The sequence below is a fragment of the Acartia tonsa genome, chromosome 13 (genome assembly GCF_053477335.1).
Source record: "Acartia tonsa isolate MP-2025a chromosome 13, ASM5347733v1, whole genome shotgun sequence".
Classification (NCBI taxonomy): Eukaryota; Metazoa; Arthropoda; class Copepoda; order Calanoida; family Acartiidae; genus Acartia; species Acartia tonsa.
Window position 1 is genome coordinate 46,699,208 of NC_137272.1, and position 16,787 is coordinate 46,715,994.

Below are 16,787 nucleotides of genomic sequence, written 5' to 3' on the forward strand. Positions count from 1 at the left end.
GACAAATTTAAACTATTCTGCATATCTTAGGTAGAAATCAAATGCTAGTTTTCATATAGGTATCATGCCAAAAAATAATACCTTCACATCCAATGTTGGTATTTCGTTCCTATACATGAGAACAAAAAGTCAAAGTCAACACTAAAAAATGTGATTTTACCTCTCTCTCCCTTCTTAGAAACTACAACACATCTGGTTTCATTTTTGTAGTAAAATATCTGCTGAATATTCTCTTGTTTCTCCTAAAATTGGATAATAGTTGTTTATTGCATCGTATTAAAGTTTGGAAGCCGTAAATGAATAAAATATTGTATTTTTATTTATTAATTTTTTTTAAAGTTTAATTAAATTTTAGGATTATGAATTTTACCTCCTCAAATGGACGTTTTTTTTATTTATTATACATTAGATAATGTAAAATATCTAAGCTTATAAACAGGGGTAACTCATGTAAAGACTTTGATGATATAATTTCATACTAGACAGACAATCAGACTTTATGATAGATTCAACTTCAAAATATACAAGAAGGAATTTCTAGCAGACGAAGCGTTTTTTCTAGGGTAGATATCTTTTGAAAGGATGCTGGTGAATCCCCCAAAATAGTAGTTATAAACCTTTCCAGGACATATGAAAAGCTAAATAGCTACATTGCAAAGGTATAAACATATTGGTTCAGCAGTTACCAAGATCCTTTGGAACAAACACAGATAGACATCCAGTTACTTTTATTTAAGGAACATACCTGGAAAATCACTTTCTTAGTTTCCAACTCCCAGTACAACACATCACCTGATAATGGATATATTAAAACACATGGATATTGTGACAGTGGAATATTAGTTGCTAATTTAGTTCTCAGATATTGGTTAATACATGCCACCATGGTTGGTCAGGGAAGGGGATGGGTTAAAGGTATAAGATGGAGTGTAATGATATATTAGCCAGCTGGGAGACACATGTTATGCAAAAATGATGAAAACACCATCAAGAATGATTGTTCATAAATCAAGGTTATATTTATTACATAAAAGTTATGAAACTTTTCACAAATTAAAATTACCTACAAAACATATTTAATGGATGCTCATTGGTATAGGAAATATTTACAATCTACAGAAGGGGTAATTTTGTGTATTATCATTGTTGATGTTCATCAATTTATCGGCCATTGTCTTAGTCCCTTTAGATCACTGAGTTAACGTTACCTGACTCTGAAGCGACAATATAAGTTCCATCACTATTAACAAGAGCATGTGTTACAATAGCACCCAGCGCAGCATTGGCAAGCTTAAACTTCTGCTTCCCAGTCATAAAGTCCCATACACCTAAAATAATTATATTTTTTAGATATTGTAATTCTAAAATTTTAAGTTGGACGTTGGTATATGAAATTATATGATAATAGCAACTTTGCTTCTTGAGGCCTCTAAAGGCCAATTTTCTAGGGGGTTGAAAGTATCTTCTCCCAAAATTTGAACGACCTAAAACTATAAGAAGCTACATTGTAAAGTGGAGCCATATTGATTCATCTCCTGGCTAGATCCTTACATAGAGAAAAAAAAACATAAACAAAGAGATAGACAAACATATATCCAGTTACTTTTAGGATATATTGGGTACTGAGGATCCCCGCAGGGTTTAGGCATAAAAAACTACCTAATTTTGAAAAATATACCTTGAGGGTAGTCACCAGAAGTTTTACAAATAAAATATTACACAAGCAACTTATTGTAACTAAGACAGCTATACCAGCTTGGGTAATCTAGATTGGTCCTAAAATGCTACCTTGAGGCACACCACTACCCACTCATAGAAAAAAATGGCAGATGAAATACAAAAGATTACCTATACAACTTCTTGTAACCACTACAGCTATGCCAGCTTTACTAGAGATACTAAGTGAATTACGCTTGGTCCTAAAATGCTACCTTGAGGCACACCACTATCCACTCATAGAAAGAAATGGCAGTAAGCAAAACTAAATATTACCTATACAACTTCTTGTAACAACCACAGCTATACCAGCTTGAGTAGTAAAACTCATGTAATTAAGATTGGTTTTAAAAAGCTACCTTGATGCACATCACTATTCATTTATAAAAAGAAATGGCAGTAAGCAAAACTAAAGATTACCTATGTAACTTCTTGTAACAACCACAGCTATACAGGCTTGAGTAGTAAAACTCATGTAATTAAGATTGGTTCTAAAATGCTACCTTGAGGCACACCACTATCCACTCATAGAAAAAAATGGCAGTATGAAATACAAAAGATTACCTATACAACTTCTTGTAACCACAACAGCTATACCAGCTTGTGTAGAAATACTCAGGGAATCAATGGTCAGCTCGTGTTTATCTATATGATGCTCTTTCTCAAATATATAGTTGAGATTCCATACCTATAATAGCAATAAAAAAGCAAAAATATTGTTTCCTAACATCATGACTATTAATAATTGTATTTAAACAATAACTTTATATTGTTGGGGTATTCTAAATTATTTGAGATATTAATATAAAAAATGTAAAACCATTTAATGATAATAATGATAAAAAACCTTGTTACTCAATTTCATGGTGTTGAAATAGATCAATATTCCAACAAACAGCAAAGATAATATCCTATATGTAAGTGAAGCAATATTTTAGTTAAACATCAAAATAATTTTAAAAACTGTTTATATATAGGTAGAACCATTTAGATGCACAAATAATCGAAAAAACTGACATACAAATGTAGTTACCCTAGTTAAAGAGTAGCTGCGCAACTTTACATTACCTTTATACTCCTATCAATAGATGATGTGAGAACAGAATTTTCAGATCCAACAACCAGACTTTTAATTTCCACAATGCGCTGGAAATGCGCGTTCAGCCGTTTGACAAGCACACCAGAACTCATACTCCATACTAATAGTTCCTACAATGGATATAGAAAGTTTGACAAGCACACCAGAACTCATACTCCATACTAATAGTTCCTACAATGGATATAGAAAGTTTGACAAGCACACCAGAACTCATACTCCATACCAATAGTTCCTGATTACAAGGAGAAAATAATTTTCAGTATAGTTTCGATAACGATTAATATCCGCTGGATTAGAACTGATTTCCAGCCATACTGAAAAATCATGTATAGCATCATATTACGGACAATTTTTCATGAATATTAAACTAAAAATTGTAAAATTAATGGCAGTCTTGTTAGACCAGAGGTGGATTCTTAAAAAAAATTTGCCCAACTAATCGATTAGTGGGGCAAAATTGTATCCGTGAAAAATCCTCCAAAATCACATAAAAAAATCTACAAAAATTAAATAAAATCTTATGTTCATAACCCTTCTATGATTTTGTTTAATTTTTGTAGATTTGTAATGCGATTTTGGTGGATTTTTCACAAAAACAATTTTGCCCCATTAAGCGATTAGTGGGGCAAATGTTTTTTAAGAATCCACCTCAGTATTCGGTCCCCTCTGGGTTAATAAAACTTAAATAAATTTTATAATTTTTCAATTTAATATTCGCAAAAAGCTCCCTATAATACGATAGGATAAATAACTATTATAGAGTTGCTACACTCTTGTTTCTTGACTTCCTACAATAATGGATATAGAATAATTGGACATTTTGGCAGGGGAAAATTTATATTAAGGTTGCTAATTAGGACATCATTTATTGGCCAGTTTGTTTATCTAATAAGAGGGGAGGGGGTTAATCTTTATTTTATCCAGCTGGTAGTATGACTCTATTAGAGTACTTGAAAATCTGGTGCAACATCCAGGTAATCATGCCAGTGCCCTATGAGAAGCTATACTGTAAAGGAAAATCGGTTAACAAGATCCTTCAGTACACACAGACAGACATACTGTTTCTTTTATATAAGGAGCTATATATAAGTATTATATAAGGAATCACCACATGTAACCAAATTATACTGGTACCCAAAGTTTCATACCTGTCTAATTCCAGCAACTGCCAGCCTGTCTCCAGATGAGAGTATCAGGTTGTTGGATTCATTACTTTGTCAACACAGGTATCCAAATTATACTAGTACCCAAAGTTTCATACCTGTCTAATTCCAGCCACTGCCAGCCTGTCTCCAGATGAGAGTATCAGATTGTTGGATTCATTAAATTTCTTGCTGATGTTGCGTACTCCATTGGGTAGCAATAGCTCCTGAAATATATTGTTTATGCATAATTTTATTTATATAGCTCATTAAGCATATTAAATGTGTACATATTTGTACATGAAACAATATGATATGCCAAAAAAATCATATTTAACAATTTGTGAGTTAGAAATTAAATTAAATATATCTATTAATTTTTTTTAAAAATCAGTTACAATAATTTTTATGATAACCATGTACTTCAGCAGTAAGTGAGCCCTTCGCTACAGAACACCCTGTTACTTTTATAAAATGATATTGCAGTTTTATGACAATTAAATAGGATAAATATGGATCAATAGAAAAAATGTGACATAGAAAAGACTAGAAATATAAACGTTATGAAACACTGATGATCTGCCAAAATGACATACAAACCAAAAATTATCAAAAAATTAATGGGGCTGTATATTGCACTGGTATTCACCCAAGCTTACAACCACGTTACTTTATTGCTTTTAACGTCCATTAAACTAAATTACACTGATACCCAAAGTTTTATACCTGATGTTCTTCTGATTCCACATTCCAAAGTTTAAACTCTGTCTACACAGGTACCCAAATTGCACTGGTACCCAAGGTTTTATACCTGATGTTCTTCCGATTCTATGTTCCAAAATTTAAAATCCGTCAGCACAGGTACCCAAATTACACTAGTACCCAAAGTTTTATAACTAATATTCTTCTGATTCCACATTCCATAGATTAAATCCTGTCAGCACAGGTATCCAAACTACACTGGTAGCCAAAGTTTCCTACCTGATGTTCTTCTGATTCCATATTCCAAAGTTTAAAACCCGTAAGCACAGGTACCCAAATTACACTGGTGCCCAAAGTTTAATACCTGATGTTCTTCTGATTCCATATTCCAAAGTTTAAATCCTGTTAACACAGATACCCAAATTTCTTTGGTACCCAAAGTTTTATACCTGATATACATCTGATTCCATGTTCCAAAGTTTAAATCCTGTCAACACAGGTACCCAAACTACACTGGTACCCAAAGTTTTATACCTGATGTTCTTCTGATTCCACATTCCAAAGTTTAAATCCTGTCAACACATGTACCCAAATTACACTGGGACCCAAAGTTTCATAACTGATGTTCTTATAATTCCACGTTCCAAAGTTTAGATCCTGTTAACATAAGTACCCAAATTGCACCGGTAACCAAAGTTTTATACCTGATGTTCTTCTGATTCCACATTCCAAAGTTTAAATCCTGTCAACACAGGTACCCAAATTATACTAGTACCCAAAGTTTTATACCTGATGTTCTTCTGATTCCACATTCCAAAGTTTAAATCCTGTCAACACAGGTACGCAAACTGCACTGGTACCCAAAGTTTCTTACCTGATGTACATCTAATTCCACATTCCATAAACATAAACATAAAGTTTGAATCCAATTGAATATCACTGGTACCCAAAGCTTCATACCTGATGCTCTTCTGATTCCACATTCCAAAGTTTAAACCCTGTCAAAACAGGTCCTTAAATTACACTTGTACCCAAAGTTCTATACCTGATGTACATCTGATTCGAAATTCCATAGTTTAAATCCTGCCAACACAGGTACTCAAATTACACTGGTACCCAAAGTATCATAACTAATGTACATATATCTGATTCAACGTTCCAAAGTTTAAATCCTGTCAAAACATACATAAATTACACCGGTACCCAAAGTTTTATACCTGATGTTCTTCTGATTCCACATTCCAAAGTTTAAAACTCGTCAGCAAAGGTACCCAAATTAGACAGGTACCCAAAGTATCATAACTAATGTATATCTGATTCCATGTTCCAAATACCTGATGTTCTTCTGATTCCACATTCCAAAGTTTAAAACCCGTCAGCCCAGGTACCCAAATTACACTGGTACCCAAAGTTTTATACCTGATGAACATCTGATTCCATGTTCCAAATACCTGATGTTCTTCTGATTCCACATTCCAAAGTTTAAAACCCGTCAGCACAGGTACACAAATTAGACAGGTACCCAAAGTTTTATACCTGGTGAACATCTGATTCCATGTTCCAAATACCTGATGTTCTTCTGATTCCACATTCCAAAGTTTAAAACCCGTCAGCACAGGTACACAAATTAGACAGGTACCCAAAGTTTTATACCTGGTGAACATCTGATTCCATGTTCCAAATACCTGATGTTCTTCTGATTCCACATTCCAAAGTTTAAATCCCGTCAGCACAGGTACACAAATTAGACAGGTACCCAAAGTTTTATACCTGGTGAACATCTGATTCCATGTTCCAAATACCTGATGTTCTTCTGATTCCACATTCCAAAGTTTAAATCCCGTCAAGACAGTAGCGTAGCACCAGTTCTCATTCTAAATATTACATGCATTTATACATCCTTGTTTATCACATGATATAAAGCAGTAAGATTTATTGTCCATAGCTAAATATTTCGTTAACTACCAAGCAGATCAAGTTCTCCCGTTTGCATTCCTTCAAATACATAGCTTCTAGATGCTAGGAGCGCAGCCGCTAGTTTAGTATAAAAATTATTAAGTATTGAAACACTAAAAATAATAGATGGAAATTGATTTTAAGAGCAGATGTTTAGTGGATAAAGATTTTAATGATTTTTAGAAAAATCATGAATTCTTTACTTAGTTTCCCTACAAAGTTGAACACATACACAAACAGACAGATTTAAAACTTCTTTTTCATTGACGCATATCTTTAAGCAATAGAATTATGAGATAAAGAAGACTAATGTATAGTAAAGAAATTGGTCATAATGAAAAAGGAACTATTAGATGGTTTCTTAATTACGAAATTGTAACAGTTCAAACCTCATTAGACTCAGCTAAAATCTTTCTGTTAGAAAAGAATAAAAAAACAAATAAGGTAGTAGTATCTTAAATGGTTTTAAAAATTAAAATTTTTTTAAGTTTTAAATGCCGCACGTTTATTCAGAACCAAAACTAGTTTAATAGATTTTTTTAGTTATTAAAGCATTTTATAAACATTACAAATAATATTGCACATAACAATTTATTTTTTTGTACTCTGCATATGAGAAAATTATTTTAGATTCTAACATTATCTTTTAAAAATAGTAATCAAATATTTGTTTAATAAGAACTTACATGTAATATTTTAATAAGTATACGCTAACCAGATTCTTTAATTAAAAGAAGATATTAAAGAAAATTAAATAGGTTTGTGCATGGTATGTCTTTTAAGATCTTGTCAACATATAGAATAATAATTTATGATCAATTTTCAGGATGTGTTAATATCGGCTTGAAGTTTTTTTCATATTGGAAGATATCAGTGCGTAAATATACAATAAACTGACAAAAGAAAAAAGAAAAGAAAAAACACCTAATTATCATATGCCATATTTTTTCAATCTTTCATATTAGGGTTACTTTCATCCACCTTTTTAGCGAATCCTCTAAAAACTTGGACTAAAGTTATTAGCTTTTAAAAAATGCATTGTGACAATAAATTTCAAAATTAAAATTGCACTTATAAAAAATGGAAAGGGATTAGACTTGTTTTTTATATTTTAAGTTTGATGGCTTTTTCCCAATTTTTTTCTATTTCATATAAAAATCTATAAAAAACTAAGAAGTAGTATTACTAACATCAATCGCTCACTAAATTTGAAAACTATTGATACAAATTGATCTATGGGTTTTAATTAAGAAATTAGATCGTTTATAGCCGACTTTTTTATTGGGAAGAAATAAAAAGAATAAGGCCTTTCATACCAAAATGTGTACAGTTTCTACCCAATAGCAGGTCTGCCTAGTTCTCACAGGGAATTTCTATTGGCGGAGCCTGATTACCTCTCTTTCTTTGTACCATTATTCTTTAAGCTTGATAGAAGCAATAATATTTACCTTTGACATATTCAACATCAATATAGGCTCTTTGTTTTCCTAAATAAAAAATATCATTTAAATTTCATTTGTGGTAAAGAAAAAAATTAATATGTCTAACACATAGATGGAAAAAAGCAAATTTATTATTTTGGGATTAATAATTTTCTATTAAAATCATATCTTTCCATTATAGCCTCGAATCAGATTGGAACCGTACTAAAATTAATCTTTAATTTTTTTTTATATATTATCCACGAAAAACTGTTTATAATCCAATATGATTAATTGTTTATCAACTTACCGCTAATTCTCTTTTCTTTTTCCAGGCCCCATCTTTCAAATCATATTCTGCTACTGTATATGTGTTCCTAACATAAATTATCATATTAAAAATATTGGTGCTTTCCCTCAAAGTGCCTGTCAAGCACTGTACCCCCCGTTTTTTAAATTAAGAATAAGAGGGAGTATTTTTATGTCCTATACCTAACTTTAAAGGGCTCTTTTTTCAGAAACAAGGATGATAAACTTTTTTTAATGTTGAGGGGGGGGGGGGGTTGTGTGAAACATCTCACTAGAAGGGAATTAATTCATTTTAAAAGAGAAAGGCGATGTAGTGTTTTCAAATATATTAAGGAATATGATTGATTTCTATGTAATTAGAATTTAGATTACAAATTTAAATATATCTTTTTTTTTGCAAATTACCTTTCCTTAAATTTTTATTTAATCTGAGAAACAGAAAAAATGAGCTATAAAACCTGGTTAAAAATCTAATTTGAAAAACTTACATTGCCTCACAAATAAAGCATTTGGTTTGTTTCTTATTGACAGCAATTCCGGTCCAGGCTATTAGAAAATCTGCTTCTTTCTTATTCTTTACTGTTTGTAAACAAATCCTTAATGTAAAAATATTTATTAATATTTCTGTCCAGGCTATTAGAAAATCTGCTTCTTTCTTATTCTTTACTGTTTGTAAACAAATCCTTAATGTAAAAATATTTATTGATATTTCTGTACAGGCTATTAAAAAATCCAGATTATATAAATAAAATGGAGTTGATCCTGAAAAGAGCAGAAAGTGCCTTTAAAGTAAGGAACAAAATTATCAAAATTTTTATCAGATAAGTAAAAATGGACAAAACTAACATTTTTTCGCTTACTTTACTGAGAAAGGGACATAAATCATCTTTAACCTCACAAATTCTTCCTTCTAGCTTATCGTCACAAAATCTAGCTTATCTTCACAAATTCTTCCTAATTCTAACAAAATCTAGCTAAAACCAATTTTTTTTCCCTACTTTACTGAGAAGGAGGACATAAATCACCTTCTTTAACCTCACAAAATCTTCTATATCCTCACAAAGTATCCCTTATCCTAACAAAATCTAGCTTATACTCACAAAATCTATCTTTTCCTAACAAATTCCTAATAATTCTAACAAAATCTAGCTTAAACTCACAAAATCTAGCTTATTCTCCAAAATTCTATCTTGAAAGTGCACCTAGAATCTACTTAACAGTGTAAGACATGTGTATGGAGAAATGCATGTTCAAACAAAAGTACAGACATAACCTGATTATAAAACAGCTCTGCTTAAAAAAAATTAATACTTAGGATTTGTTTTTTGTCCTGTCCATGAAGTTATAGAGTAACTGTCCAGGGTGTCCAACATTCTAAATAATTTTTCATACAAATAATCATAAAATGACACTTCTTTAGGTAGAAAAAAAACTAAGAAAGGTATTTTGTTGGTAACCTAATAACTGAAAGCTTAATGGCTGGTGTACTTAATTATGCTTTTAAAATTCATTTAAAGGCTAGTTTTATCCTGTTGTGTGCTATCTATGAATGAATGGAAATTATGTATCACAGATTTTTATAGAATAGGTTGTGCTCTTTCTAATATTGATTGCTCACAGCCAACCATTTAGCTTCAGTTAAAGTTACAAAAACTAACTACTCAAAGAATATCAACTTAATCTAAATATTTTACTTTGTTAACAAGAGACACTCTTTAATTTCTAAACATGTTTATATTAACTTATTTTTCTTGCACACAAATAGAAGTTTCCTAAAACTCTATTTTACTTCTACATACATGCATATTGATGTTTTGTAATTGTAATCAAAGCTTCATCACAGCAGCCATTTCATTTTTTTCAGAATAGATTAAAATTATCAGTCATGCAATCATGGGCAGTCCATCCATCTGACAAAGTTAACAAACATTTAATTTCTCATTTGCTATAAACGATAGTTTTCAGGTTTTTCTTATTTAGATTCCTTTGTCTTTAAGACATGTTTAATTATTCAAAACAGGCTGCTCTATGACTACTTATATTTGTAAACTTACATAAAAGAAAGCATCCTTTTTATTGTAAGTTCTCTATATTTCACTTTCATCACTGTACTACTTATGGGCATTTTTTACATTATATTAATCATGCTTACCATTTAAAACATACATTGAAAATTACTATACTTTACTAAAACAATGTTAAAATCAAAGAGTGTACCTTGAACAGAGTTGATATTTAATTGGGTGTAAATAACAATGTTAACAACATTATGACACTTTTTGCATAATAGATTTAATTTTCAAAAAGACAGTATTATGAAAAACAGTTGTAGTTCATTCTAAGAGACAAATAATTTGAAATTAAGTCATTTCAAGTTAGCAGTAATAATGATGTCTCATCAAATGTTCTTTTTAAAAACTGAACAATAATTAAATATTTAGCATAACAGGACAAGTAACAATGTGTAAATACAGTGTGTATATTTTTAATGGAACAAAAATAATGCTTTGTTTTATCCACTTACGGTTGTCAGAATTTAATTATTAGTATCTAATTTTATTTGTATCAGAAAAAAAACAGCAAAATTGCTAAACATTTTTTTCTGATACAAATTACCCCAAACCAATGTGGAAAATCAGGCATTTATTTTTTATTTCTGTCAATCCCAAGGTGGTTAAATCAATCAATATTTTTGTTTTATTAAAAAAAAACACTGTATAACTAGCTATCTAAGTGTGTCCATTTATATTCTATTCTTACCAGGGCTCGTCAACCCCACGTCAGCCATGACTAAGCCTCAAATCGAAACCTGTTTGAATGCTTTGAAAATTGACTTCAAAAGACTTATTAACATATTTGGGTCATGTTTAAACTTCCAGCTGATTTTTAAATGGTGGTCAGTTTTTGTGTATTATCTGTAAAGTTTAGAGTAGACTTTTATTCAAATGCTCTTGACTTAATAAGCGCATTTGACTATAAGGTTACAAGCAACTTTATGGAAAACACGCGAAAAAATGAGCCCCATTGTATAAGTTTGATTTTCCCTATGAGGCTATCATGCAGCTGATGAGCTGCTGCCAAACCCTGATTCCAACTTGTTATTGATGATCATATGTGATAACCCACCTGAGATCCAAGGTTCTAAATCAAAGATAACTTAACATTGTTAGGTTTTTAGATATTAGCTTAGACTTTATAGGATTGTACCTACTTTTCTTATTTTATATATAGGCTACAGAATCAATTTCTTACAGTTATTCTATAAACAACTTGGATGGGACAATGAACCAACCAAATTAAACTTGTTTTCAATTCTATTGTTTGCTAGTACTTTTGTCTGCTAGGAGAAATAATTCTTTTAATGGTATTCTATATGCTATTCCCAAAATTTTCAACAATTAGCCATTTTAATTAAAATTGCATTAGTTCAAGTCCAAAACAGCCAAAATACGGTATTTTAGATCAATTGCCCAATCCCTAGATCACTCCATAAAAGTTGTTAGTAAAATTGTAGAATTATTATTGAAGGATTTAACATTTTAACCCTATATCTGGAATTTTTTTTTGTAAAATACTAAAGACACAACAATGTAAAGTTATCTCATTTATAAAAATAGCAAATTTATATGTTCAAAAATAGTTGATACAAACAAAAACTTTTTTATTTATAAATTTACAACACATGCTAAATGAAATTGTTTTGACCTGTAGGTCCTTACACAAAACTTGATGAATAATGAATTAATAAATAAGAGAAGGAAAGAACTTTGAAAGAATATTTGTAATTAGAAAATAAAAAAATATGTAATAAATAAGAAAGGAATAAGAAGGAGGAAAATATATTTCTCGTATTCATTAGAATCCGGTGGATAGGAACCGGTTCTCATCCATACGAAAAAACTAGCATCGTATTATATCCAGTTTTCTACGAATATAGAAATGTACAATCATAAGATTACAACTAGTTTTTTAGCCGGTGCCTTCGGCACCACGGGGCTAAAAAAACTAGTTTTATCTTATAATTGTACATTCTATATCCGCGGAAAGCCGTTTATAATACGATACGAGAAATAACTATTATCGTATTATATTATAGACAGACTGAATAAGTAATTTGAAATATTTGAAGATAAATTCCATTTTATTTTTAACCTAAGCCAACAAGATTAGTAGATATTTTAAAATTCTAATTTTATTATTTGCGAAAAATTGTCTACATTACGATACGATACATTATTTTTTAGTATGGCCCAGAACGTCGTTTATTAATCGGTTTTGAAGCTGTACTGTAAAAATAATTTAAAAAGTTAAAAAAAAGGGAAGAAGAAAGGTAAAAAGCTAAACTGGAACAGAATAAAAAGTCTAAAAACCGAGTACTTGACATATCAACACAGTAGAGTAGTTTTGCTACTAAAAGAAAGCTAGTTTATGATAATAATCAAAACTATATGAACACAAGACTGGTATGTATCAAAAGTTTTAAAAAGCACCATGATATGTGTCAAAAGGCGACAAAACAGAAAACTAAATGAATATAGAATACATGTGGATATTGTGTAACTTGAAAATATAGTCCTCAGATATTGGTCAGTACGTTCTTTGTCAGGTGAAGGGATGGGGGGGGGGGGGGAGGAGTGCTATTGTAATATTAGCCAGCTGGGAGAAACATTTAATCAGGGTATGCAAGAATCTCTCATAATATCCATATATTCTATATCCACGAATAAAATAATTGAAAAAGTTACTTTAGGTTGAGAATTTCTCCTTCCACATCAAGCTTGTGGGTATCCAGAGGTTTTCCTTTCAAGTCAAACACACACCATGTATGCTAAATATAAAGAATTAATTAGAACTGGTTCTCAGCCATACTGAAAAATCATGTATTGTATAATATATATTCAACATCAAGCTTGTGAGTATCCAGAGGTTTATACTTTCAAGTCAAACACACACCATGTATGCTTGAAACAAAATATGGTTAAATACGTTTTCCAGAATTGCTTAAAATCAACTAATATCTAGATACTAGATTAGAACCGTTTCTAAGCTAGACTGAGAAATCATGTATCGTATCATAATATATCTATATCTTTCGTAAACTAAGAAAAACCGTATCGGTCAAGCAGTTACAGATATTATTTAGACATTGTAAACAGAGGTAGACATCCTGTTACTTTTGAATAAAGTTTTTACCTGGCCATAAATAACCAGATGTGTATCAAGAAGAACCAATCCCAGCTCTGTTTCCCCCTGTCCAAGTTGATTGTTAATCACTCCCCTCAAGTGCCCCTAGAGGCCTCTAGGGGGCACTTATACGGTAATAGTGTTTACCTGTCCATAAATAACCAGATGTGTATCAAGAAGAACCAAACCCAGCACTGTTTCCCCCTCTCCAAGTGGATTGTCAATCACCCCCCTCAAGTGCCCCTAGGGGCCTCTAGGGGGCATATATAAGGTAATAGTGTTTACCTGTCCGTAAATAACCAGATGTGTATCAAGAAGAACCAATCCCAACACTGTTTCCCCCTCTCCAAGTGGATTGTCAATGATAAAGAACTCACTAAAAATAATATTTTTTTGTGTTGGAAGTTTCATAAGACGACATTTACAAGATTTTCTCTAGCAATACTTCCAAGATAGTTAGGTAGAACATTTTTAATGAAAAATAAAATTAAACATTATAATTAGGAGTAGGAACTCACTAAACTTTCAGGCGCATTGATGACCTCTATACAGTGAAAAATGGATATTTTTGAGGCGTAGTGTTGGCTTGAAACTTTGTATCTGAAGGGAAATATGAAATAGGAAGGAGAGAGAAATATGAAAAGCTTACATAAAAGGATAATTATGTAGTTTTAGCGGTTAGTAAAATCTTTTGCTACACATAGACACTCATCCTTTTACTTTTATCTAAAGATTAAAAAATAATAGTTATTTATCACATCGTATTATAAACAGCTTTTCGCAGATATAAAAATGTACAATTTTAAGATTAGAACCAATTTGCCAGCCCTAAGATCCCAAAGGCAGGGGGTAATAAAACTGGTTTTAATGTTATGATTGTACATTTTTTATATTCGTAGAAAACTGGATACAATACAATACGATACATGATTTTTCAGTGTGGCTGAGAACTGGTTTTTTCCATCGGATATTAATTAGTTTCAAAGCCATATTGGAAAACTAATATCTAACCTGATTAAAGTGTTAAGAAGAATAGTTTGATTGTTATTGGTATAAGCAGCAGCAAATTTGTTATCAGGAGATAACTCCAACCCAATCATCAGTCCTTCAACCTAATAATATAAATAATAATTTATTTTATTTATTTATAAATATTAAATAAAAGTCCCTAAAGTTGTTAACACAACACATAAGTAAGAAAACAGTCCAATGTCTCCTCTCTCCTGTTTTTTATATAGCAAACCTTTCTATAAGTAGGGTCGTTCTGTAAAGGCTAGCTCTTACGTATGTTAGAATTGTCCTATTCATTGAAATCTTTGCATTATGATTTCTGTAGGAGTTACGTACAATTTAGAAAACGTAGCAACTGTATAATCATAACTAAAAAGTATGTAATTACACTTTAAACACATAACATAATCATTTTTTTCAATTATTTTACATATAGATTTGAAGGGCCATTAGTTAGATAAAGGAAGCATCTTTATCATCAATTGATCATATAAATGTAAGTAAAAGCTTTACATGGTGCCTATAAAAAATGGCGCCATTCTGGCCTTTCATTAGTCAATTAAAATATATACTGGTAACTTAGTATGTGTATTGGCCTATCATTGGTCATTTTTTATAGGCATAAAAAACAGTTTCATGAAGTATATCATACTCTTGAAAAGCTTTATAGAGCAGCTTTAGTTCAAATAAAATATTGATTGGAAAACAATTTTACCTTTGGATAAACCTGTCTAGCCAGATCTGAGGTGACCACATCAAAAGTCAAGAATTTGTTGGACACAGAAATGATGTATCTGTTGTCTGAAGTCAGCTTCATGGCAAAGATAGCAAACTGATGGCCCTCTAGAAAATCAACAAGTTAAGCTAATTTTAAAAAAAAGTTTATAGGTATGTTTCTTTATTAATATATAAATTATGAATATTGAATTCTTAACAGCACTTTTTTTGATGCAATGAAAATAATCAAATATTACCTAGAGAATATTTCAAAGGACCACCCGGGGTATGCATACAGTGGTATGTTGACATACTTACCTATGGAATATTTCAATGGACCACCAGGGGCATGCATATAATGGTATGTTTGCATACTTACCTAGGGAATATTTCAATGGACCACCCGGGGTATGCAAACAGTGGTATGTTGGCATACTTACCTAGGGAATATTTCAATGGACCACTCTGGGAATGCATACAGTGGTATATTGGTATAGTTACCTAGGGAATATTTCAATGGACCACCAGGGGCATGCATACAGTGGTATGTTGGTATACTTACCTAAGGAATATTTTAATGGACCACCCGGGGTATGCATGCAATGGTAAGTTGGCACCAGGGCATTCTGCTTGATTCCCTCCTCATCACATTGTCTAAGCAAAAATAATTTGGTTTATAATTATTGTATATTTGACTTTAACAAGGTATTTAATAATTCAATGTTTTGTTTTATTTGATTATTAGGTAAAGTAACACCATTGAGACAACCAACCCTTAGATTGCACAACCTTTGTCTAGAAGTATGACTGCAATGTGGTGACTTGCGGAGTGTTATTAGCCAAGGCGTTCAAGATACTCTTACTGAAAATGTCTTGCACATTTCACAGCAATAGGATGTTTCAATGTATAGTTAACTAGATAAATAAGTAACTTTTGGTTAATGTCCATAATTTTATGGTTTTATGTCTTACTTTTTCAATTTAAATTATGAAGAAAATTTTTTTATTCACCTGAGCAAATTTCTAATGTTATCACTGGTTTCAATTTCTGGTAGCAGACGTCCCACCAACTGGGCTGACAACATGCCAGGGTAATACTTCAGGATAGCACCACCTAGGTGTTAAATAATGAACTAATGTATTAATATGAAGTCCCAACAACTGGGCTGACAACAAACCGGGGTAATACTTCAGTATAGCACCACCTAGGTGTTAAATAATGAACTAATGTATTAATATGAAGTCCCACCAACTGGGCTGACAACATATATTAGGATAATACTTCAGTATAGCACCACCTAGGTGTTAAATAATAAACTAATATAATAATATGAAGGTCCAACAACGGTGCTAATAACATACCAGGATAGCACCACCTTGGGGTTAAATAATGAACTAATATAATAATAAGTTCAACCAACTAGGAAGACAGCATTCCAGGATAATACTTCAGAATAGCACCACCTCTTCATTAATCATAACTTTTTTAAAGGGTTGAAGCCACAATACAAAAACAGGCACAACATTTAA

The 16,787-nt window shown here is 31.4% G+C and overlaps 1 protein-coding gene across 1 annotated transcript in view; it reads right to left on the bottom strand.

Moving 5' to 3' along the window:
• The window catches only part of LOC145335349 (NACHT and WD repeat domain-containing protein 2), a 106,737-nt gene that overhangs the window by 15,471 nt on the left and 74,479 nt on the right, over positions 1 to 16,787 (bottom strand). Inside the window, exons 35-52 of the mRNA XM_080181084.1 lie at positions 16,269 to 16,371; positions 15,820 to 15,911; positions 15,256 to 15,383; positions 14,541 to 14,641; positions 13,815 to 13,905; positions 13,091 to 13,173; positions 11,472 to 11,486; positions 9,657 to 9,719; positions 8,834 to 8,941; positions 8,347 to 8,413; positions 8,064 to 8,102; positions 6,462 to 6,533; positions 4,077 to 4,184; positions 2,785 to 2,925; positions 2,281 to 2,404; positions 1,209 to 1,328; positions 746 to 792; positions 161 to 242 (exon numbers count right to left, since the gene is read on the bottom strand). Of these exons, the coding sequence (XP_080037210.1) occupies positions 161 to 242; positions 746 to 792; positions 1,209 to 1,328; positions 2,281 to 2,404; positions 2,785 to 2,925; positions 4,077 to 4,184; positions 6,462 to 6,533; positions 8,064 to 8,102; positions 8,347 to 8,413; positions 8,834 to 8,941; positions 9,657 to 9,719; positions 11,472 to 11,486; positions 13,091 to 13,173; positions 13,815 to 13,905; positions 14,541 to 14,641; positions 15,256 to 15,383; positions 15,820 to 15,911; positions 16,269 to 16,371 (1,584 nt within the window). The remainder of the gene's footprint in view (positions 1 to 160; positions 243 to 745; positions 793 to 1,208; positions 1,329 to 2,280; positions 2,405 to 2,784; positions 2,926 to 4,076; positions 4,185 to 6,461; positions 6,534 to 8,063; positions 8,103 to 8,346; positions 8,414 to 8,833; positions 8,942 to 9,656; positions 9,720 to 11,471; positions 11,487 to 13,090; positions 13,174 to 13,814; positions 13,906 to 14,540; positions 14,642 to 15,255; positions 15,384 to 15,819; positions 15,912 to 16,268; positions 16,372 to 16,787) is intronic.